Raw genomic sequence first — 26,766 nt, 5'->3', positions numbered from 1 at the left:
TTGAAGATCTGGTCCGAAATCCTGTGTGTGGTGACGTAATGTTGCACCACACAAGGTTTTGCTCCAGATCTTAAAGCAAGATGAAGACGGTCGCGAGCAAATGGAGGCGGTAAGTTTGATTGAAAAATGTTAATGTTAATTTCACACTGTATTTACACTCAGATGGCCACGATCATGTATGAATGCAGCATCTGAGGGGTACAATGACGGGGGGGGGGGGGGGGGCGCTATCCGAATTGTCTGAATTAAACTTTTCAGAAATTCGCTCATCTCTAGATAGGATGTGTCATAGGTCAAATCTTCACAATCTCACTATTTTAGAACCAATAGTTATAAAAATGGCTGATTTTACACATCTTACATGTCCCCCATATTATCTGTACTAGATACTTTCTTATTTTTTTAATAATTTTATTCATTTTAAATTTGTTGCATCCAAGGTAAGCCAATATTGCTCAAAATCTCTCCACTATTCTAAATGATCTCTATTAGTAACACTTGTTCTCCAGATGAAATAACAATGCTGGGGCATTTTTTTTTTAGAACGCCACATTGTGCATTTCCTCTATTATTCCTGCACATAAATGAATTGACAGCTGTGTGTAAAGGGTGTATTAGACGGCTTGATTCTGCCAGCGATTGTTGGGAAGGAACCATTCCTTCCCGGCAATCACCTGCTCGCTAGTGTAGGAGACTGCTGTTATTACATGCAGTGATCGTCTCCTTAGTATAGGGAAGAGGGATCTATATGCCATCACACTTCCCTACACTGGATCACTGGTTGCTAGCAGCAGAGCGTGATTAGACAGCACAATATGCCGCCTGCAAATGATAATTTTTTAACGTCAGAAGATTTGGATTGCCTGATGATCGAGCATTTGATCATTCATCTGGTAATCAGAGGCAGTATTAGGGCTCATGCACATGAACGTGTGCCATCCATTGCGGTCCCCAATGCAAGAGCACCATCCATGTGGCCGGGGCTGGCGGAGGCAGACTCATTCAACTGGAATGAGTATGAAATCCATCATGTTCAATATTTTTTCAGTGCAGAGGCACGGATCGAAATGCTACAGAAGTGTTCTATAGAGTTACCATGGCCTTCCACTCCATGCCTCTGCCCCGTATGGATTGCAGATCCATTCAAGTGAATGGGTCTGAATCAATGATACAAAGTTCACATGGCTGTTGCCCATCTATTGCGGACCCGCGTTCGTGTGCATGGATGATCTATAAGAAGCATTACTATGAATACTCTTTAGCGATCATCTGGCAGAATGCAGGCTTAACATTTCCTTGGTAAATGCTGCTTTCTAAGAAAATATGCTCCTGAAGGGTTACTTCTTGGGGCTTCAATTATTTGCTAAAACAGAGATGCCATGAGGTCCTTATTGTAGACTTATTGATAATTACAATCCAAAATAAAGAGGAATGTTATTTCTTAACTGAATTCTTCCTGACACACTGTACTCATCTCCAGACTCTTATACCAGTGTCACATAAAAATGTGATCTGAAAAAGTGAGGCTGTTCTGTCGGAGAGTTCTGTAACTTGAATGACCCCACTATAAATGACTGGAGCTAAGAAAACACGTTCAAGCTGCACTTGTATAAGTGTAGTTCATCAATGCCCTTGAGAAACTGTTGCTTTCAACACTCAATTGTGCACACAGCATGCACAGTTTTTCCAATTATTTTCGCAGTCGACAAGAAGAATCCGTCTGTCAAGTTTATGCTAAAGTGAATATGACACCAAAAAATAGCAAAACTCATTGTCTTGGTTTTGCAATAAACAGTACTGTGTTCACTTTTCTGAAATATTGAAAAAAAAAACTTTACTGATCATGGAACAAACCCATTAACAAAACTTTCTACTGCACTGTATGTTGCATTATTTTATTTTCGCCATATTTGCAACACTAGATGCACTTATTGTGCTCACAGTGGACATCCTTGTGGTGGTATCCATCAAGAATAATCAGAATATTGGTAAGCAAGGTAACAATGACGCACACTTAATAAATTGGGCAAAGAGGTATATCCCAGGAAAATGAACCATCTCACTAGTGGCATCTTTTGGAATTGTCACCCTATAAGTCTTGGAAGATGACAGGCGAAATAGTATAGCCAAATATCGGTCTACAGACAGGTGTTTCAAGGTGTTTGAAACTCTTTCATATTGAGTAGGATTTTAACTGGCTGAGTAAGATGCCTCGGAAGTAGCTTAGGGAGGTTAGTGTTTCTCCTTAAATAGGTCATTGGTGTATGGAGAGTGCAATGCTTCATGGAAAAATAATATGCAAAGAGGTATCGCATATTGGCCAGAGAAGCAAGGATCAATAGTCATTAAGACAAGGTGCACTTTTCATTAATGTGAAATTGTAACAGCGGCTGCTGTGCACCGCTGTTCCGCTGCTTAACACCGCGGTCCCGGGTGCCATGTTCAGCGCTAATCTGCTGCCGGTGCTTCCCAGTCACCACTGCAGTCCTGGGCTCTGTCTGTGTACGTACTGTTGTTCTGGGATCTGGTCCACAGTTTCCTCTCAGCCCTGGCCACAGCATGCTTGCTGCTTCTTTCCTGCAGCACTTCCTTAAGGGCCGGCGTGCGTCACTTCTTATGATTTATGGGTTAGGTCATGTGACCTTGCTGACCAATCCTAGCCCTCCTGCTCATATATAAGTATGTATATATAAAATAGAAAATCACACAATTTTCTAACATAAATGTATTTTAAAAATTCTGCTTACAGACAGGGGGAGATTTATCAAACTGGTGTAAAGTAGAACTGGCTTAGTTGCCCATAGCAACCAATCAGATTCCACCTTAAATTTTTTACAGCTGCATTGTAAAATGAAAGGCGGAGTCTGGTACCAATACAATTACACCGCCTACACAGTAAAGTAACGCCCATTGATCATTGTAATGCGTCCATGGGCTAACTTAATGAGGCTAGACATGTGACCCTGGAATTCAACTGTCAACAGGGTAACATGATATGTGCTAACTAAATTAAAATATGGGTAGAGAAGTAATTATTATGGTTATTGTAAAAAAAAATTCATTGTGTATATTTACTTGCATCTGTCTGTCTTATTGTTAATAAAGCTAGCTGATTAAAAAGACAATTGTCTTTAGGTGAAGTTCTCATGTTGTTAATAAAGTTAAACAAATCACTCAAAGGAGAGTGAGGGGGATGTAAGAGCTGCACAGACACTCACAGACCATACGTACTAACCTAGCTGGTATATTCAAGAAGTAAGCCCTACGTCAAGAACGCCTCCACACCCATCCAGAACTGGCCACTTACGGACAGGGCTTACATAAGTCCCTCCCATTTCAGCCTAGGAAAGCTCAAATCTGCTTTAACTGTCTCTGAAAATTAGGAAAAGTCTCTGCAAAGTTGGGACTGTTGGCAACTACAGTATGACCTACATAATAAGAAGCTGCTGTAGGTACTGTTACTCAATAATTATCTAAATCTGGATAGTAAAAATTGGATACATGACATGTCTGTAGTGGGTCACGTGACTGATGCCATGTTTAGACCACTTAGCTGGGCTATGAGAAGCATTTCTATCTATTTCTCTGCGGGATATACCATTTTCTTTCCAGACTGATATAAGAAAGGTATGAGGGTAAAATTTTAAACACATGCATATTGGAAAAATAATTGATTTCTAATCTATGACCAAAACATATATATATCTCCAGCAACCCTTTTAATGGAAACAATTTTATTTAATTGTTATTTATATATTTAAATATATCCAGCTAGAAGGGTTATTAAGACCGGTGTCTAAAATGTCGGTCTTAATAAATGACCCCCTAAGAGCGTTAATTCACTGGTAATATCTAAATAATGGAGAATAGAGAAGTTGTAATATTGTTTCACTACCTAAATGAAATAAAAATCCCCAAATGCATCAATTGAACAATTCAGATAATATCAAATTTAATCGAGAATTGTGGATCCAGATCAAATGTAAAGCAAGGCAGTATATTATTACCTCAGAGAGGTGAGACCCATGCACAGTATATTCTGTAATTGAAGACATTTTCTTAATCACTCTCCACACTTTATGCATTAAAATAACAGTACCATACTTAGCGAACTTAAAACCAAATTGTCCCACATCTAAAAACTCAAACAGCAACAGTTTCCACCACCTAGACACATGTTCTGGATATATTGACCAACCAGACTCCCAATACAGAAAATGCTTAAACTGGCCTGCTAAAAAAACTAAAATCTCTTGGAAGCTACAGATATGGGAGAGCAGTTCTTGGACATTTACCCCTTCAAATCAACTCAGTAAGTAATGCATGAATTGTCCTAAACACTTCGGGGGGAACCACACTGGGGTATTTGCAAAAAATGTGTACATCCATTTTACATAACAGCACCTGAGAAGCAAAGGATAATGGAAGCCGTTTCTTAATTTCCCCACTCAATCTATGCATCAAGAGGATCATGTTAAAATCAACATAATCTTCAAATCTACTAGACCATGGATCAGCAACCTTCAGCACTCCAGCTCCTGTGAAACTACAACTCCCAGAATGCACACTTTCTTGGCTGTTCTTGTAACTCCCACAGAAGTGAAAGGAGGATTCTGGGAGTTGTAGTTTCAGAACAGCTGGAGTGTTGAAGGTTGCTGATCCCTGTACTAGACACTACCACACCTAAGTATTTAAATGGAGCGTTTTCATAAATTATCTCCAAATGAAAGTCAAAAGCGCAAGTGCCAGCTTCCAAGGGAAGGATTTCTAATAACAAATAACCATTCTCTAGAGATGTATTAAACATTGGTAACATAAGAGGAATGAGTATTTCCTGTAGTGCCCTACATAATTTCATAGGGACCCCATCAAACCCAGAGGTATCACCCAGCATTGTCAACACTAAGACACTCCAACTATCTGCCATGTGGACAAACTTTGATACCATCTGGTGTCAGATAGCGACCAGTCCATTTATTCGGTGTCTTTTATTAACAGTGTGATTTCACTTTAAGTCTTATTGTTTTATATGTAATTTGTTCTTTTTTAATGCCATTTATCTAACACTTTTTTCATGTGAACTCTGACTCCAGTTGCATTTCTGGATCAGGGGTATATGAAGCCCTCAGTCTCCCCAATCTCTGTAAGCACCTAAGGAATGAAGAGGTTTGCCTCTGAAGTATGTTGTGCATATTGACCCATTCATGGTACTGTAATTTTAATCCAATAAATATTCTTACCAGCAGTGCCCCTGATACCTCTTTTATTTACTCCACATTGCTGATCTTCAGATGGAGGCCATGTCTGAGAGCCACCAGCAGGAGGAAGCAGCAGCTGATTTTGCTCTATATGATCGCGCAGGACCTTCAATGGCATTGTACCCCCAGCACAACAGTTCTTAGTAAGCGGCATAGATTGTATACACAATCAATATCCCATCAGGGTTCCAAACTGAGAGCACTCCGGCCCTCTTTTCTCTTACCATGAACGCTTGAGTCATGGATATGAGCAACACACTCCAGCATTTCAATTATTCTTCAGAAATTATGTCTATTGTACGGTATGTTACAAAGTGAGATATACAAGGGTTTCCCGATTGCCATATTGACCCTAAAAGTATCATTCTTATAACAAAAACATATGTGGTTCCTTAAAGGGGTTGTCTAAGTTATATTTATTGATGACCTATCCTCAGGATAGGTCATCAATATCAGATCGGCGGGGGTTCGACACCCGGTACCCCCTCCGATCAGCTGTTTAAAGAGAAGGCGTGCGTGGTGTCAGCGCTGCCTCCTCTTCACTGTTTACCTTCTAGCTGTTGCATCTGCAGTGGTGAGCAGGTGTAATTACACCTAACCTTCCCATTCATTTCAATTGGACGGCTTGGGTGTAATTACACCTGCTCACCACTGCAGATGCAACAGCTAGAAGGTAAACAGTGAAGAGGAGGCAGCGCTGACACCACGCACGCCTTCTCTTCAAACAGCTGATCGGAGGGGGTGCCGGGTGTCGGACCCCCGCCGATCTGATATTGATGACCTATCCTGAGGATAGGTCATCAATAAATATAACTTGGACAACCCCTTTAATCCTTACTTATCTTGCTGATTGCCAAATCTTATTTCACCCAAGTTTTGTAATAATACAGTCTCCAATATTATTTAGAAATGTTAAAAATGCATGTCTTAAACATCTCTTCTTTCCATATCACTTACCCTTAGGTATTTCAAAGGAATCAATCTTTTCTTTTGGATGAATCACAAATTGCATCAAGTGTTCATCTCAACTCAATAGACTTGGATAATTCAAACTGAACAGTTATGAAATATAGATGTTATACAAATATTTTGCACCTTTAATCTTCAGGTATCCATCACTCAAAGTAACTTTGTAAGAACTTTTTAAGATGAAAACCATGGAAGAAATAGTGTAGAAATATTGTATGCATGAATTATTGAAATAAATATTATGCCTTGAGTGAATTACAATTTTGCCTCCCTTAGCAAGCTTAATCACTGCTTGAAAGCCAATGATACATGAACTATAAAGTTTCTCATAATTATGTTTGCCATATTTACAGGGGAAACAATGTATTGCCCAGGGTGGATTTAATTACAATCAAGTACAAGGTGATTGAAGTTTTAATAAGAAATCTACCACTTAAAAGACATTAAACACAAAATTATCATGAAGAACTATCACTAATGAGCAATATCTTCTCAGGGTGTACTCTACAACACTTTGATACCAAGAAACTTTAGCCGCTTAAAGATGATGAACATTAATTAGTAGAAATATTATATTACTGCTTGCAGAGATTTCATTGCAGCAGAAACAAATTCAGCCTCATTTGAATAGCTTCATTTTTATGTGTTAGATATTATGTTAGCTATTTTATGACAGGCGAGATGTATATGAATTTTACTTTTGCCAAAAGAGAAACTTGAAAAATTATGAACAATTTAGCGCCTGAAATGATTACATTTATTTGTAATCCCAGAACAAAGATAGACAATTACTGAAATAAAAATAGGTGATTAGTGTACTTGCTTGAATTGGAAAACATGTAATATCTTTACGCAAAAACACAAATGCAATCGCACTCTGCAACCAGCACTCTGCCCTGCCTTTATGCTGGATGTTGAATAAGGCATTGGTGTACATTTTGGCCAAAGCGTAATAAGCCACTCACCACGTCAAGGTCGCCTTCATGAGTGGTCCCTAACACTAGTTCCTACCTGTTATTGGCCATGGCAGGGCAGAGTGCTGGTTGCAGAGTGCGATTGCATTTGTGTTTTTGCGTTTGTATCTGTATTTCGCCATAGCAATCTGCACCTTCATAGGATTGTGCGGGCTGAATCCCCCATATTTTTTCTTTGTAGTATATATTGGAGGCGTGGCGATCTTCATGCAGTCATGCACACCTGACCAGTTAGTATGCCCTGGAGGCTGGTTTTAAAGTCAGTTTAAAACTGAGTCTGCTCATATAGCACCTACCAGTAGCCATTTGGCTCCAGGAGAGGTATATAGTGGGCTCAGCATGCCTGTTGGTACTTGCATCCCTGGATCCGATGAAAACTGTAATGGCACCGGACGGGGTTAAAAGCAGAGTGTGCTTGGTGTGCATGCTGTACCTGCGCTCCCTGGACTTTGTGTGGTTGTCATGGCCCATAACAGGTAGGAACTAGTGTTAGGGACCACTCATGGAGGCGACCTTGACGTGGTGAGTGGCTTATTACGCTTTGGCCAAAATGTACACCAATGCCTTATTCAACATCCAGCATAGAGGCAGGGCAGAGTGCTGGTTGCAGAGTGCGATTGCATTTGTGTTTTTGCGTTTGTATCTGTATTTCGCCATATCAATCTGCACCTGCATAGGGTTGTGCGGGCTGAATCCCCCATGTAATATCTTTACATAATAAAAAATAAAAAATCAGGCCTGCTGTTTTATGAATTTCAAGAAACAGACAATTTTTTGTAGCTCTTACATAATCTTTTATCTCTTATATATACAAATTAATTTCTATCTGTTGTCTTCTGTTCTGTATGCATGGCCAAACGTGGCATATAGGTAAACCAGGTGCTTAGAAGGGTTGTAGACCAGGTTTCATCTCTCTCAGATGTACAGTTCTTGAATATTCACAAAAAAGCTAATATGTCACCATCACATGACCAGTATTAGCCCTATATAAGCTCTCAGGTCCTTCTTTTATATCCTAACTGACATATACATGGTCACTAGTGTTGGGCACAAATATTCAAATCGCTAATTTTAATCGCGAATATCACGACTTCGAGAATTTGCGAAGATTTATAATATAGTGCTATATATTCGTATTCAAGAATATTCTAGATTTTTTTTCATCTGAACACATGATCCTTCCCTGCTTCTTTCTTGTGGGCCAATGAAAAGGCTGCAATGTCTTTGTCTGAGCTTAGCAACATCCCTAGCAACCAATAGGAAAGTCGCCTACCCCTTACTATATAAGAACCTCGACAGCAGCCATTTTCTGCAGTTCTGAGAGAGACAGCAGTGTCATTGCTGTGCTCTGTGCTCTGCTGTGTCATTACATTAGATAGTTAGTTAGCTTTTATATATATATATATATATATATATATTACAGATAGTTAGTGGGAGATAGTCAGTGTAGGTTAGATAGTGATATAGTGTAGCTGATATATGGTTCTACTGTCCATACATACATAGTGCTTGTGATGTCACAACAATACATGTGACCAATCAGTAATACGTAGTCATACCTGCTAAAATGTGAAGTTGCACGTATTGTGCTAAAATATGTGCATCATTAATTGCTGATTTGCGCAATCGCGAATATATTGGAGCACTCTATCTGCATATAAAGCTATTGCAATGTTCTGTATTGCCAAACATTTTCTTCAGTCTCAGGAAACTTATAGCAGCTTGAAAAATGTAGCAAAAGTGACCCATGTCTGTATTGCACACGCAATAAGCGCATATTACATTGCCGATTTTCGCAATCAAGAAAATAATGTCGAATTTGCAAATATATTATGAATATTAGCCCAAATATTTGTGAAATATCGCAAATTCGAATATTGAACCCTACTGGCCTATAGAAGTTTGTAGGTCCTTCAGTCCTCACCTCATTGACAAACACACAGTTTTACCCAGTTTTTGCCTCTTCACGTTCAAATGGATGAGGGGAGCTTGAATGTTTTTTACCACCATTATATAAAAAACTGATTCATTACCACAAAGCACGAGGAAATTCGTATTTGCGGCTTATTGAATTTTCCCTGAAATTCTGGTCAAAGTCCACTGCATTAACTTCAATTCGCTATTGATTTGCATACTTAAGACATGTAAATATATAAAACTTTGGAAAACAAATTTGAACCAAAATTGCATTAATATGTGGTCTTTTGAGGGGGCAGACTTTACAAGGAAGAGAGAAAGTGTGCATGGTGGAACTGAAAATCTGATCTGGATAAGGGGAAGGTCTCAAAGAGGGGGTCATTTGGAAAGATTTATCTATGTATCTTTGTGGGAAACGTGATATGTTCGTCACCATCAACAAACATGCAGTCCACTTTTAACTGGCCACAGGCTCACTGTTACTGTTTAGAAGCCTCTTCAATCACCAAAATGTCAATCTAGAGCAGGAATGGCCAACCTGTGGCTCTCCAGCTGTTGTAAAACTACAATTCCCACCATGCCCTCCTGTAGGCCGATAGCTGTAGGCAGTCTGGGCATGCTGGAGAGTCACAGGTTGGCCATCCCTGATCTAGAGCAACAGAATTAATAGAAGACAGAAATTGTGGGTGAGGAGGGGAACGCAGCTGCAGCTTCTAACGTGTGCAGTATGTGGGGAGGGGAAATATGCAGATGGAGACATTTGATTGACTCATAGCACAGAGCAAAGTTCAGACATCATCTCAGAATGCCAACTCAGCAAGAATAAACATTTTAAGAAAGGTTGTAGAGACGAAAAGGTGGATTACACAAAACACTAACAAAACTACTTCTAATGACCATCTACAACTACCAAGGAAGTATGAGTTGTTTTTGAACCAAAGTATCTATACTGTATGCATATTGTACACAATCCTACTTTGATATCTCATAGTATAGATACTCTATTGGAAAATATTCTGATGGTACCGAATACACAACGGTATGAAAAGTAATGCATATTCTCTACTGTACACACGCACTGTGTGTAGGTTTAGAACTTCCCTGGATGATTGTTTTTTACGCAGAAACTCATTCATGTTACAGGAAATAAATAAATCTCTGATGTCTCTAAATGCCAGTTCCTGGTTGATTCATCAAACGCTTTTATTATGCATCACACATCAAAGACCCGGTTACGCAAAGCTCATTAATGTAGGCTCTGGGCATAAATTGCATACAGCATCAACAATAATGTAGAAAAATACAATTCATGACACAAAATAACCATATTCTGATACCAGATTTACAGCCGTTCTAACAAAGCAGCTAGTGATAAAACTTCAGAAAAGCTAAAATGTCAATTCACCAGGTAACAGTAATGGCTTACTGCACAGTAGTAAATGCGCTATTTGCATATCGACCTTCAGCAGTTCAAAAGTGACAGATGTATTAGCTAAATGCTGTAGATTTCCTTCTCTAAGGAAATGCTACATGTCACACAGATGCTATAAGGATTTGGGGGGTCATTTATGAAGCTGAAATACGCCTATATTAGGCGCATTTCATGCACAGATTGCAGCCCAACGGCTAGTTGTGCTGCAATCTGCAACTTCTCCCTGCTCACACCGGATCTTAAAAGTGGGCACGGCATGGGCGGGGAAGTGGATGGGCCAGTAGGCCGGTCTGATTTACCATTTTTTACACCTGTTTCAGGCTTAGAAAAGGTCTAAATATAAGACAGCTAGAAAGGTGTCTTACATTTAGAAGCAGCACTGGATCAGCCAAAGTTATGAAGAGGCTGGCGCTCCTTCATAACTCCAGCATATCCACTGCCAGCTTAGCGGTTTATTAAGTTTGGCATCTAAAACGCTGGTCTTAATAAATGTGCCCCTATATTTTTATTTTTCTGGCTGCTTTACCTATAGAGGATGGGCACGGCTAATAGATTGCGTAGGGAGTGCAGTTGACCATTCTTTACATGTCTGTTGCTGTAATCCATTGGATTGTATGGAGTGCATGCTTTGCCAGCACTCCATAAAACTCTTCCCCTCACTGTGTCACTATATGGAAGAAAGAATTGGGGATGGGGTCCCCCGATCAGGTAACCACTAATCTAACATTTATCATGAGCACATTTCCCAAAATTTGGTTCGAGTCCACTTTGGTAGAATCGGCTGTTAGATTTAACTCAGTCCAAATAACTTCTTCCCGAACTGAAGGTGCCCCAATTGCACTGGAAAGTCATGTATGATAGTCGGAGGTCTCATAGGACCGTTTCCTACTCCTTTTAGCTCTTTAACACCAAGACAGCATTAGTAACGTCAATGTGAAAGTCACATATATGGTGATGGGTAAACGTATGGTAGGCAGTGATAACAAAGCCAATATAAAACACAATGCACTGTTGTATTTTTTTAATTAAAAAATAGTCAGTTTTGGTGGCAGATACCTTCTTCTATGTCTTCTGCTCTGTCACTGATGGCAGCCTCTACTTTGAATGATTCATGAGGGATGAATCACAAAAGTTTCATATTCACAAAATTCTAATTTTGGTGGAAAAATTTAAGAAATTCAATTCTTGGAGAATTAATTCTCTCATCACTAGTTATAAATTATTTTTTTGTGAAAACTCAACCCAACGAAAACATTATTGTTTTACTGGCAGGCAGCTTTCCTTGTATAAAAGATGATGCACTAAAGCACTTTCATTTCTACTACAACAGATTCTCCATATCCATGATGCTGCTGCTAACAGTAGGTGCCCTTTACACTGGGCAGACTAACCCTAAGTTCAGACCTGAGCGTTTTACAGCGCGTTCCTACGCGCTGTAAAACGCTCAACACGGAGAAACCAATGATTCCCTATGGGAATGGTTCTCACCTGGGCGTTTTACAGCGCGTACGATCGCGCTGTAAAACGCCCGATGCTCAAACAAGTTCTTGAGCTTTTTTGGGGGCGTTTGTCACGCGTTCCCGCACATAGATATTCGGGAACGCGCGACAATGTGTGCACGCCTGTCTCTGTATGCGCGATTGTAAACGCTCGTACAATCGCGCATACAGAGCGCTCGTTGCAGAACGCTCAGGTCTGAACCCCCTGTAAAGCACCAGGAAATAAAAAAAATAATTCCCACCTTTTTTCACTTTCAAGACATAGCGCAGGCATAATTACAATAGTGATATATCAGCCATGCAGACCCTTTTTTGAGTATATTCTGATTCTATGAGGCTATGAATAATCCATCTTGCCTTAGTTTTTGCTCCGTTTACTTAGCTGGTTGTTTGGTCAGTTTAGAGCTGCTATCTAAGCAGCACCAGCTTTGTGAATGGTGATTTTCTTTTGTCGATACGGACACATTGGAGCCCAGCACATCCGCACTGTACATTTTCAGTTATTTTTACTATGTTTATATAACCTATCAATATCCATTTGGATCATTAACATTTTACCAGTGCTGAAAAAAATAAGGAATTATATTTGTGGATTAAAATATGTAAATATATGCAGGAACATGTAGCAAAGTAAATGCAAAAAAAAACTTTGCCCAGATTTTGAGTTTGGCACCCTTGGAAAATGGCCGAATGGAAGACTTTTATTTGATATATTATTTACATAATGGTTGAGAGTAGAATTGGTTTGTGTGTTTTGTGCATCCCATTCTGCCCATTATTTAGTATCTTCAGGGAAGAGCTGCAAATAGCAGTCGTAAACACAGCCGACAGCGCACAGAATTCTTCCTGACGCTGTCTCACTTGCAAAAAAAGGTCATTTTGCATCACTGGAATAATTAATGCAGTAATAATAATGCTTAGTGTTGACAAAGTATTCTGAGCTGTTATTAACCCCAATAGGGTACAAATAATTTTTGCTTAGCGTAGATGTCCCAAATGTTCATTGTTTATACAATAGTGTTGAAAATTCTTAAAAATTATGAAATTAAAATATGTGATGTAGTCACTGGGGATGCTATCCTTTATAAACTATGCTCCTTTTGGTTGCAACATTAACATACAGAGCTGTACAGTCCTATTAAATTCAGCAGCCGGAAAATGTGCTATTTCACATTACTGCTAACAGGCTTCAAACCTGATGCAAAAAAAGGTCAGCAATGACTTAACAACCCCTTGCCGCGTACAAGTCACATTCTCTCATTTGAGGAAAAAAAAAACAAATAGATTGGTTCAGAGCCAGAATGTAATTTCTCTTTGACTCTCGTCCATGATCTGTTGTACATTGGTCGCACTAAATTTGCCACAAGAATTACAATGTACTTTCTTAATGAAGCATTAATGCAGCAAATCCATCCAAGTTGCAATGAGCTGCTGCTCTTGAATTGCCACTTGCATGCACAATACTTTGAGCTTCTCTATGGACAGCCGACCAACACGAGAAGTACTCAGGACGTTGCTCTAGTGTAATGCCAGCTATAAGCACCCCATAAAGAGAAAAAGAGCGTTGTCCTTATAGTAAAGCCATGGCTTCGTTTTCAGTCATACTAATTCACTATTATAATAGTAGTCTATTTAATATTCAAGGTCCAAAAATGTCTGTCCTCTGCCCTCTAAACATATAACGGTGTAGCAAAATACTACTATATTACTTCATTTATTACTTAATACACTGATGAGCAAAAAAATAATATAAAAAATTATTATCAACTAGGATATCTGATTAATCAATAATAAAAGTTATTACAGGTGCTTCTAACATCAGTCTTGAGATAAACTGTGGTGGCACGAGATACTGCAGAAGAGATGCACACCACTTTGTGACTGTCACCCCAAATCTCCCCTACACTATTTTCATAAAAAAAAATACTGTGAAATACTTTACTTTTAGGCATTAAGGCTAAATGGGTCTTCTGATTTTTATTTCTATTATTAGGACTCTTTTTATCTAGTTTTGCTATTATTTTGGCATAATTTGGCAATAATTATGTTATTACACACTACAGCAATATACCATATTTTTGCCCTATAAGACACAGTTTAAGTACATCTTATGGAGCAAATACTATTAAGTGCTTACTTTATGGAATCGCTCATTAGTACAGGAAGATGGAGAAGTGGTGAATGGAGCATACTCACTGCTTCTTGGTCTTCCTCAGCTGCTTGCTATGCTGTGTCCTGCTCACAGCGTAAGGGCATCTGCGCTCTGTGACCTAACGCTGTGCGGTGTTGGGACGCAGAACAGCGTGTCAAGAAGATCAGGAAGTGTGCTTGATGTTAGAAGCGGCAGCGACATCCAGAGCAGGAGAGGTAAGTTAATTTATTTTTATCTCTGATCTGAGGTTTGATTAATATGGGGGTCTTTTTAACATGGAGGTATGATCTCAAGTCTGCTTCACATGGAGGTTTGTTTGTGGGTCTGATCTTAAGGTCTGAATAGGATCTTTATTAACATTGGGGGTCTAATCTGAGGTCTGGTTGGAGTTATTATTAACATTGGGAGTCTGATCTGAGGTCTGATAGGGGGTCTTATTAACATTGGGGGGGTCTGTTCTGAAGTCTGATTAACACTGAGGTCTGATTGAGGCTCAGTGCTGAGGTTTGATTGGGGGTCTAAACTGAGCTTTGATGAAAAAAAAAAAATTTCTTATTTTTTTTCCTTTAAAACCTAGGTGAATCTTATGGGCCGGTCAGTCTTATAGGGCAAAAAATACAGTAACTCAATAGATTAGTAAGTAGGTTAAAGAGGCTGTCTCACCACAGTCTTCTCCTGTTCTCTAATTAGCCTCCATACTTATAACCAATAATATTTTTAATTATATGTAGTTAAAAATGCATAGGTGACAATTTGCCTGCCAGGGCATAGACAATAGAGCACTCACTGTTTGTATTGGTTTTTCTAGGGAAAATCCACTAGACGTAGAATTCTAAGGTGGATGTAGATGCACAGATAAGTGACCTATCCTCAGTGTGTGATGGACTTCTTCCCTTCCTGCTTTTCAAACGGAACATTGATAGCAGGGGCTACAGGGAATTCTGAGACTTGATCTTCTGGAGGCCAGGATGTGGGACATTCTGTCTTCTGTCCTGCTCCTCTCTACTAACATAAAATATTGTTGCCCTGCCATATCAACTTGTCTTTATTTCCCAGACTGCAGCCCTTGTAGACGGTCTTTAAAGAAAAATATTATCATAGGATAATGTGTAAAGTACTGCAGGGCAGCAGTCTGGATATGTTATGTAGGGAGTCTTGGGGATAGCACTTTATTGACACATGTGGTCCTGCTGCTCTCCTCTGCCTGAAGAAGAGCTACTGTACATCAGGGTGGGTTGGAGGAGCAATTGGTTTAGTGATCTCTTATTTGTATAGGGATGCCACTGGTAACAGACCCCCTATAACCCTTAAGCCGGTCTGTACATGGTTCAAAGAATGAGAAAGAACATGGCCATCTATTCATCCAAACTGAACATCCCTCATACCCAATGGTGAAGGATTTTTTTTTGAGAAGGGTACACATTTGTGGGGGAGTCAGCCTAAATGAGACTGTGTTCTGAACTCTCTTACTTTCAAGTAGCAGAAAAGGCTACAGCTTGTAAATGGGTTATAATTTTATGTATTTTCTCATTTTTATTTTTGTAAGTACTACACCTTTTCTATTAGAGCTTAATTATCAGCTTTTTCGATAAGTGGTTAAACATTGTATCTGGGATGTGTGGACTGCGCTGGTGTGTAATTTATGCTCAATCTGCAATCTAAACAGAAGCTAAGAGCAAGATTGAGTGAGTGGAAACAGATTAACCTCTTTCAATCATGCGTGCAAAAGGTGCTTGGACAGTGCATTTGTGACACAGCAGTTTTGAGATAACCTCTTTAATGGTGTACAATACTGTCTGCTGGAGAACGCTGTTCATAATAATGACATCAGTAAGTGAACATAATTCTGCAGACTGACAACACTATTTACACTACTGTCATTGCTTCCATTTATAATGGAGCAGGAACAGTCATGACAGATTTCATAGCAAACAGATCTGCGGTCTATTAGTGTCCTAGTATTCTTGGCAATAAGAGTAGCTTTGTAGACCAGAGTTTCCAGGTCCTGATCAGAACACAAAAATCAAGCCTATTACCAGGGGCGTAGCTAAAGGTTCATGGGCCCTGGTGCAAGAGTTCAGCTTGGGCCCCCCTTCCCTCAGTGCTTTGTGGCAAGAGGTAGGGAAGCACATAGCCTTCAAGCTGCCTGAGGTAAAAAGTGAAATGGCACTCTTCCACCCATGCCAAATTGACCTAACCCCTTCCCTCCAGCCAGAGGTGTAACTTGACAAGCATGCACTTTCAATAATACCAGTGTCTTGTTATTTGGCACACCTGGGACTCCTGCCGACCAGTTGTTTCAGAAGGCAGTAGCGCTTGCTTACCAGGCACAGTGCCATACATTTGCTTCACATGGACTAGGCAAAGCTGGAGAAGGCCGCAGCTCTACTGCGAGCGTCAATGCTTTCTCAAATAGCTGATCATCAGCGACCCCCACCAATCAGATACCTGATACTTGCTCCTACACAAAGCTTCTATGAGACAGGAGTGGCATTGTAAGAAATACAGGTTTGAGAAATAATATATGCATTATATTTTATAGATTATGAGGGATTTATTTGTGTGAATCAAAGACGGGTAGGTGACTGTACGTGTGTATACTTCATTAGTATGTATCTAGATCCTTTTGTCTTACTCTGATTCTCACAGATAAAGGTCCTGGAATATCCTATATGCTGATTGGTAGAGAACAAAAGGCACTCAAAATGTGTGAATAAGAGCACAGTGTCATAAAATGCTAAAATGACTGGTTTCAGTTTCTCGGCAGGCCTACAGACTATCAGATAACTGATATGGGGCGTTGGCAAGGATGGGGGTTGAGAGCTTTCAAGGGATAAAAGATCCATGTTTGGGGTATATGGGGGAAACATAGAAACATAGAATGTGTCGGCATATAAGAACCATTTGGCCCATCTAGTCTGCCCAATATACTAAGTACTATGGATACCCCCTCGCCCTATCTTATATGAAGGATGGCCTTATGCCTATCCCATGCATGCTGGGGGAAGCTGGAGGGGAAGCTGGAGATGGAGGCTAGGAGGAAGAGAGGACTGGAGAGGGCAGAGGACAGACAAGGATTGGAGGCCCATGTGTGGTAACTGTAAGGAATTTTACTGTTGGGTTATAGTAGCATTATATTGTATCCTGGAAATTGCTAGTAATTATAATTACTGCTATGTGTGTATAAGTCTCTCCCCATGTAATATTTATTTCTTTTTGCTCCACTGTAACGCCATATATACTCATCAATAATACTGTAATATCAATTTTCTACACTATACAATATATCTTTTTTTACACGTTCACTCTTATGTCTCATTTATTGCATCCAATCTTCGAATCAGACCCAGTAAGAGGGTGTATTGTATATACTATATATTTAATATATATTTATATATAATAATTTCTTACAGCATTAGTGTTTCATCAGATGTGAAAAGACTTTTCTTAGCAGGGCTGTAATTATAGCCATCGCAGCCATAGAACTTGCTATGTGGCACAGCGATGGAAGCAGAGTCCAATCAGGTGCAAGAGTATTGCACCTTTTTGTGCGCAATAACAATATGCTGGCTTTTTGCCAGAGATGAACAAATGTCTCAAAAATTTGATTTGTCCAGTTTGCTGAATTTTCCGAAAATATTCAATTTGATCCGAATTTATTTGCAGCGAATCGCGATAAAAAACAGCTATTTGATGGTTGCATAGAACCTGTATAGTGGTATAGAAATGTCGCATATCAGCCTATGTTGGGGGATGCCGTTCTGCCGCTGCAGCTCAAGGTGGGTGTGCTTTGCGGTGTACGAGTGGCTGAAGTGCATGCAAAGTTTCCTGGCCATTTTAAGGATATCTTGCAGATGGCTGGAAGACTTCAGGAAACGCTTGACAACCAGATGGAACACGAGGCTCATCCCTCCTTGACGCAGTACCGACACCATGTTCTTCCCGTTATCGGTCACAATGGTTACGATTTTGAGTTGTTGTAGAGAATGCCAGGATTCCATTTCTTCATGAAGGACGCGGAGCAGTTCCTCCCCTGTGTGACTCAGTTTGCCCAGGCAAACTAGATGCAGAACAGCATGACACCACTGTGCCCTGCACATGTGGTATGCTGGAGGGGCACTGTGAATTGTCCCTGCAGTGGAGGCTGAGGACACGGTGGAGGATGAGGAGGCAGAGGCGGACATTGTCGCAGGACTAACGGCGTGAGAACGTGGAGGCGGAAGTGGCATCACCTGGCCAAGTTGCTAGTTTGGCTGGGCAGGAACCACATCTACCCAGTGGGCCATAAAGGACATATATTGTCCTTGACCGTAGTTACAGCACCACACGTCGGCGCTGCCATGCACTTTGGCAGACACCGACAGGCTCAAGGACTGGCCCACCATCTGTTCTACATATTTGTGCAGGGCTGGTACTGCCTTTTTGTCAAAGAAATGATGGCTTGGGACTCCACCACTTGGAAAGGGAGGCCAGCAACTTGGCCAGGAGCACGTTTAGCCGCATGCATACTGTTGTCTCTTGGAATTTGCTTCGGTGATCGATTACTGACAGAATGACTGACGACGAGTAGGAGGGCGAGGAACTGAAGCATCAGGTGGTGAAGCCTTCACTGCCTGAAATTGGGTCTGTGCTACTCCGTGATGCAGTGGTTGCTGCAGAAGGCTAGACCACCACATTGGAGCCAATGTTCTCCCAGGCCACTTTATAATGATGCTGCATATGTTGAGGCAGGGCCTTGGTGCCAACATTGGCACCCTGGCCATGCTTCACCTTCTGTCCACAGATTTGGCAAATTGCCTTATTCACCTACTCTGACAGCTTAACAAAAAACTGTCACACTGCCGAGTAGGTGATTTTACCCCAACACTCCGCACTGACTGACTGTTATCGCCACTGTCTCCGTGAACCCCTGAACCACTACTTTCCAGGCAGTTAGGCTCCTGCAAAGCAGGTGGTCTACCCCGGGCACATTTGGCTCCCGACCTACCACTGCTGCCACCCTGCTGACTCCCGGCCACACAACCGACTTTCTAGCTCAGATACTGCCTTACGCGCAAACTGAGACCCTGTTCATCACCCGACTCCCAATTGCGATTGGCTACATGATCATAGAGTACCCGACTCCCAATTGTGATCGGCTACATAATTATTGAGTACTGTCTGCACGTGACTGATGTCCTCCTCAACAGTCTCTGAGACAGGAGCCTGACCGTTCACAACACTAGCTCCCACGCCACTTCTCATCACTACTTGCATGCCCACCAGAGGAAGCAACGGATGACTCCTCCAGATCTTGGCTTGGCAGTAGCTGCTGACTGTCCTCTAGTAGCTCATCCTCGCTGTATAGTGGAGCTGAGCCCACAGCATATAATATTTCTCTGGCTGAGGGAACAGAAAAAGACAGACACAGGTTGAGGACATGTGAGGGCACAGGGCCTGCTCCCAGGGTCATGCCAACTAAGGGTTGTGTCTGACGAACCCACCAACTCTTGGCTGGGGGTGTCTGATGTCACTTGGGACGAAGTGGATGACCGAGTCAACCATTCAAGAATCGCTGGGTTGCTGATCAAGACACGACCGCTAGATGACACCAGGAGCTCAGGCCTCTTGAAGTGACCCCTGCTGCCACGCTCCCTTACTCTGCTGCGACCTGCGCCTGCATCAGAAACATTTAGGCCTCTGCCCCTCCCCCTGTGCAGGGCCTGTCACTTCTCTGTCTGAGATACTGTTAGATCAAATAAATAAATAAAAAGTAAATTAATACACCCCAAAAAAGGCTGTAATTTTCTCACTTCACCACACAACGTCTAATAAGCCCCCTTTTTTCCCACTAATACACCCCAAAAAAGGCTTTAGAACATATAAATGTACGGCTGAACGGCAAAAAAGCCCTTATTTTTTCCCCACTAATACACGCCAAAAAAGGCTATAGAACATATAACTGCACCGCTGAACGGCAAATAATACTTTTTTTCCCCACTAATACACCCTAAAAAAGGCTGTAATTTTCTCACTTCACCACACAACGGCTAATAAGCCCTTTTTTTTGCGCTAGTACACCCTAAGAAAAGCTTTAGAACATATAACTGCACCGCTGATAACGGCAGATAAACTCTTATTTTTTTCCACTTAAACACGCCAAAAAAGGCTTTAGAACATACAACTGCATTGCACAAGGGCTAATATAAGACATATAAATATTTCCTAGTAATACTCCCTGTTAATGGCTGTATCACACAGCACGTGCACCCCAATGACAAGCAAGGTTTACTGGAATTACAGAGGTATCATCTATTGCAAATCTGAAATGAGCCACATTATAATGGCAATTTGGATCTCCAATCAGAGCAGCAAGGTGTAATAGAATTGCTCCTATTACCCAGGCTGTACACTCCCCTATTGGACCCTGTCCTGCTTCAGTACTGTGGAATAATTCCTCCCTATCCTTTCCCTACACTTCTAATTGTCTTTCCCTGAACTTCTATTCAGCAAAATAAAAGTTTTCAAGTCTTTCCTAGCACTTTCCCTAGCGCCTGCTGACATCTCTCCCTGCACTAAGCACACTGGAAAATGGCTGAATCCAAGATGGCTGAGGCTATTTATAGGGCTGTGACATCACAGGGCTGGCTGGCTGCTGATTGGCTGCATGCATGGCATTGTGGGTGATCCCTCGTTCCCAGAGTTCTTTGCTCCATGTCCTAACATGTGTAGCAGCCATTTTAGGAAAAAATTTGATTCATTACCACAAAGCATTAGTAAATTTGGATTCGGTGCAAATACATTTTTTCCTGAAATTCTGATTGAATTCTACTTCGTCAACTTCGAATCACTCATCTCTACTTTTTGCTATAATGTTGGTTCTCTGATAAATGGTGCTGTTATACATACCTTTAATTACTTATACTTATACTTCAATTAGAATTTTCTTACACTAGGTGGTAAAGCCACAACTTATTTTGCTAAGGGGCCCTTTGTGGAGATATTTCAGATTTTACCTGTGTGGGCATTGAAAGAGAAATACAGAAATTTCTATATTTGTTGATGTCTAATACTTAAGATCATGTTTATATATCTCATCACTGTCAGTTGTGACCTAAATCATGAGCTCTTTTAAGTGAACTGTGATTGGTTCTCTTGATTTTTAAATGAAATGTGCTTAAGAGCACCATTATGGTATGATTGACTCACTTGTGACTACCTTAACAAACAGCAGAACTAATATGAACAAGTCATATGAAATTATGAGGTTCTACTAGAGAACACAAATAAATTGTTTTATTCTCTCATTTGTTAATAAATTTAAAGGGGTTTTCTGAGAGTTTTTTACAGATGATCTATCCTATGAATAGGTCATCAGCATGTGATCAGTGGGGGTCCAACACTCGGAGCACCTGTTGATCAGCTGTTTGAGAAGGCACCGGTGCTCACATTAGTGCTGCGGCCTTCTCTCAGCCCACCAAGCCAGCAGACTTCTATTATGATGGAATGCAATGCGGAATGCCTCTCATAGGCTTCCTTGGTGCATGTCATCATAGAATTCCATTATGGAACCTGCACGCCGAACTTGAAAATACAAGTTCGCTTAACACTATTAATCAGTAAAAAAAAAACTCTCAGAAAACCCATTTAGGAATTTGGCATGATTTTGCCCTTTTTAATAAAGCAAAACAAGAAATAATATAGTGAATGTAACACAATTCTGGTACACCTAATATAAGATGACATTATGCCACCTGACAGTCCTGGTGACCTTGATTAACTAATGTTATCTCATGGAATTCAATGGAGCAAAATTAGACTGTTATAGCATGTACGGTCGAGGAAATGGAAAACACATTTCAAGCATGCTTTGCCGATTACAAATGTACTCTATGTAAAGTAACAGCAATACTACAGTGAATGTTAACAAGATAAATTAAGACGGAAGAAACCAACAAGACCTAAACTGTAAATCTGAAAAATGTTGTCTATTATCAATGTTGCTCTAACTTTTAAAGGAATAAATCCTGTTAATTAGATAAGATAACTTGTACCTACCAGAATTCAATGTAAAATGTGTAACATAAACAAAACCCAAATTCCCGTTGCATGTCTGGCCTCAGCACAACAAAATGTGTAAAGATAATGTAATCCCGCCGCGAGTTTGAGCAGAGAATGCTGGGAATTGGCTGGACACAAACTGCAACATGCAACGTTTTCTAACCGTCCAATTCTCAGCATTCCAGGTACAGCGCGCATTCCGGTTTCCAGAATTGGTGCTGCAGATGTGAAAATAGCCTTATTCTAGTCACAAAGTTCAATGGTATTATTATATATTTGTAATTTGTTCCTGTATGACCATTGTAAATTAAAAAAATATTGTAACTTAAAGCATCTGTTGAATGGCTCCATTCTCTTATATGGGACTGCTGAGTACAGCCCTTGTAGCAACCCCATAGGGGTGAATGGAGCAGTGGTCAAGCATGCGCACCACCGGTCACTTCTTAAGGGACAACCACCCCTCTGTACTCTTACTGCAGACTGCTAGCAATTCATTCATAACTTCTGGTAGAAATAATAAAGGAATGGCACAACATAGAGCCATAAGAATAGATGCTCCAGAATTGTTATTACATGGGGAATCCATGGAGCTATTAACACAAACAAGGTCCTCGTTAATCCCTTAAAGACCTTAACTCTATGGAAGTCTATAAGTTAGTTCAAAGCCTTCAAAACTCAGTCCAAAATAAGTACAAATGAGAATCAAAGAAAAGCAGGCAGATAATACAGATAAAATGGAGCAGTCATGTTGGTCCCATGGGTTTTGAATAATCGGGTAGAGGAGGTTTCTTTAACAATAAGACATTTATCACCTATAAATACTGCAGGAAAATCCCTTTAATAATCAGTATGAGAATATGCAGTAGCATATACAGTCCACTGAAACACTACCGTACAATGCTTCTTAAAAATCCTAAATATTCAATAAAAGTTAAACATTTCTAGGTTTTGAAATTAAAACAGAAAACTATGAAGTAAAGCTATACAAGTGATTTTTGCCTATCCAAATATGATTAAAAGTAAGCGCTGGTAAATTTGTTGAAATTTTCAACGGACTCACCTCAAGTGCTTTGGATCGATTCCTTAGAAGTTTTTCTATATTGGTTGCAGCACTTTCCACCAGCTGCCGTGCATTATTGGCCTCCACCGTATACAAATTTTTGTTTTTCAAGTAAATCTAATGAAAAATAATGAAAAAAATACATTTGAAAACAATATAGGATGGTTTAAACAGAATATTTTATGTTTTGTTCTGATTTTATAATTACAGCATAGCGGAGTTTTATTTTTTTCAGTGTCAAGTAAGAAATCCACTTTCAAACATATCCATTAGAAGAAATGTAATTAAACAGATATTTAATGTAATTAAACAGTTACTTCTCAAACTATTTTAACCACAGAGCGGGGAACTGGCTGTCATCCTTAAAGAAGACAAGGATGGTTTTTCACTATCCCTGCCTTCACTTCAATGAGCGCTGTGTATAGAGATCAGGAACAGTGATGGTCAGTTGGCAGTGTTCGCCAGCGAACACATGCGGGCTGCCATCTTTAGTAAGGTAGACTCACCCGTCCGGCGATGCACAGGTAAGCCCTTACCTGTGCCTGTGCCGGGAGCCGGTCTGAAATCAATTGCAGTCACTGGGAGCAGGTAGTTCCGGAAACAGCCGCCGGGGACCTTCATCGGGCTGTTCTCAGAACTGCCTGCTCCCGGTGACTGCATTTGATTTCAGACAGGTTCCCGGCACAGGCACAGGTCAGGGCTTACCTGTGCATCGCCGGAACGGTGAGTCTGCCTTACTAAAAATGGCAGCCCGCATGTGTTTGCTGGCGAACACTGCGAACTGACATCACTGTTCCTGATCTCTATACACATCGCTCATTGAAGTGAAGGCAGGGATAGTGAAAAACCATCCTTGTCTTCTTTAAGGGAAAACAACATGGTAATGAGGATAAATGATCCCAATAACAGCTTAAACCACTGCAGAGTTTGGATTTTTAACTCTTTCAATCCCGCGGCTTAAAGGGATCAGTGGTTGAGCGGTGGATAGCGAGTGGATGGTGAAACATCATGCCTGCCTTCTCCATGGGGAGCCCTGCTGTCACTGTCGATCAAAGACTTTTATGCAAAGACTTTTAAATACATCCGAGCAGAGATATGCCGATAGCCCAGACATATATAGTCAAAAGGTGGTTAGCAAGTGCCACTAATTTTAAAAGAAAGTATAGACCACACAATTCTGCTGTTTCATTAAAAAATTATTGCTATTCCTATCACAAACAAGGGTCAGTGGGATACCTGCACCTGATGGCAAAGGGTAGACACAGGCCCATTCAGTGTAGCATGTGTGACTCCTCGGGCACCTAAGTGCATTACAAATAATTTCTGCCCATAAAGGCTTGAGCATTGCCACAGGAACATATTAGATAAAGAATTTACAACGTGAAAGACATCATATGTTTTACTTTATACAAGTCCTAGTATGAATGAAAGTAGCAATATGTTGGAACTGTGACAAGTAGAAGTCTTTCAGTTAGGCCCAATGCGCACAACCATTTTTTTTTTCTCTGGATCTGATCTGCATTTATTTTATTTATTATTGCACACAGTGTATGTCCGCTCCACCTCTCCGCAAAAAAAGGTAGAACATGTCTGATCATTGTCGATATTGAGGGCAAGAATAGGCATTTTTACAATAGTGCTGGATGTGCCGAATGGGAACGTTTGGGCGCACAAGGCCAGAGCTTAGCTGTATGATGAGAGTACAGACTGTACCATTTCTTTTACAGGTTCCCAATTTCTGCTGTCACATGCAACCAAAGTGAATGCAACTGAATGTTCACTGTAACATCATATAAGTTCCTGTACCGTGCTGCACAGGTGTTAACGTCCATCAGTGCAAGATAATTATCAAGTGACAATTCTTATCATTTGAAAATCAACTGATTTATTTCTGGCTTGCGTCATTACCATTCAGCATCTCAGATCTTACTCTGATTAAGGGCTCGTTCACACGAACGTATTTAGCGTTTCGTATACGGGCCGTTTTATGCATTCCGCATATGGTCCGTATATAAAACCATTCATTTCAATGGGTCCGCAAAAGATGTGTGCTGTCCGCATCCGTTGCTCCGTTCCGTGGTCCCACAAAAATTATGAGGCATGTCCTATTCTTGTCTATTTTGCAGACAAGAATAGGCATTTCTAAAATGGGCCTCTTGGTCCGTTCCGCAAATTGCGGAAGGCACATGGGCGGAATCCTTTTTTTTGCGGATCCGCAATTTGCAGACCGCAAAAAACGGCACGGTCGTGTGAACCAGCCCTAAGAGTGATGAAATCAACATGATAAATCATTTGTAATTGGCATAACCAGAGCTTACTCATGTCACACCGCAGCAGTAGGTCACTGGAGGTGGGTGCATTGTGTATGTTTTTGAAATATATGATATGCTCTGTATTGTAATCTGCAACCTGTATGGATTATAGAAATATAACCATGGCGACGTTATGATACAGTTTTTGAGCCAAAGGCAAAAATGGATCCAGAAGTCATTCCTTTATAATTCTCATTCTCTACTAATCCACTTCTGATTCTGACTAAAAAATTTCCACAAACGCTATGCAACACCACCCTAATGATGGTAACTAGAGATGAGCAAAGTTTTGGAAAACTCAATTTGGTTGCTTTGCCAAATTTTACAAAAAATTTCCTTTGGTACGAATTACTTTGTCACAAAGTGCATATTTTTGTAATTAGCGGGTGCAATGACAGGGAGCTGCGATAGCACCGCTCCTCATCATTGTACCCCTCAGATGCCACGTTCATACATTATTGTGGCATCTGAGACTAATAATACAGTGTAAAATTAACATAAAAAATAATTAAGTAATTTGCTCGTGATGGGCCAGATGCCGCCATCTTGCTTGAAGATCTTGCGCGGCCGGAGATGACATCATCCCGTCATATGCCACCACACACAGGATTTCAGCTGAGATCTTCAATCAAGATGGCAGTCGCTGGCCCGTTGCAAAAAAATGTAAGGTAAGTGTGATTTTTTTTTTTACACTGTTTCAGGTTAAATTGATTCACTACCATGAAGCACGGCAAATCAAATTTATCCTGAAATTCGAATCGACTTCAACTTCGTTGGATTCGATTCGCTCATCTCTAGTGGTAACCCTTATTCTCCCTTATAATATTTGTGTTCTCCTATTTATATTTATTGCTGTCCCCACTGTGTGTGTGACCTTAACCTCTGGCTCTGGTGCATCTTTCCTTTTTTCTGGGTAATTGCCTGGTTCCTCCATGGTTGCTGATGTCTGGTCGGCCAATGCATGCAGCAGCACAGCATTTATGATCACCAGAAAATGACAGGAGGAGGAGCTTGGAATCATCATGGACCCATGAGGGGATCAATGCTGACATGGGAGCAGTGGTATAATACTAAATGTTGCACCATGGCGCTGCCGCATAGAGATGAACCAAAATAGTGTGTTTAAGGTGGAAGAAGAAGAAAGTCAGCAACA

At 40.6% G+C, this 26,766-nt stretch overlaps 1 protein-coding gene across 11 annotated transcripts in view; it reads right to left on the bottom strand.

Moving 5' to 3' along the window:
• CACNA2D1 (calcium voltage-gated channel auxiliary subunit alpha2delta 1) overlaps nucleotides 1-26,766 on the bottom strand; it is an 840,216-nt gene that overhangs the window by 662,386 nt on the left and 151,064 nt on the right. For all 11 annotated transcript variants that reach the window (XM_044280115.1, XM_044280114.1, XM_044280117.1 and 8 more), the window contains exon 3: nucleotides 23,302-23,418. In XM_044280115.1, the coding sequence (XP_044136050.1) occupies nucleotides 23,302-23,418 (117 nt within the window). The remainder of the gene's footprint in view (nucleotides 1-23,301; nucleotides 23,419-26,766) is intronic.

Source organism: Bufo gargarizans, chromosome 2, assembly GCF_014858855.1.
Source record: "Bufo gargarizans isolate SCDJY-AF-19 chromosome 2, ASM1485885v1, whole genome shotgun sequence".
NCBI lineage: Eukaryota > Metazoa > Chordata > Amphibia > Anura > Bufonidae > Bufo > Bufo gargarizans.
The sequence above is the reverse complement of the archived record's forward strand: the minus strand, read 5'-3'. Positions and strand labels throughout refer to the sequence as shown.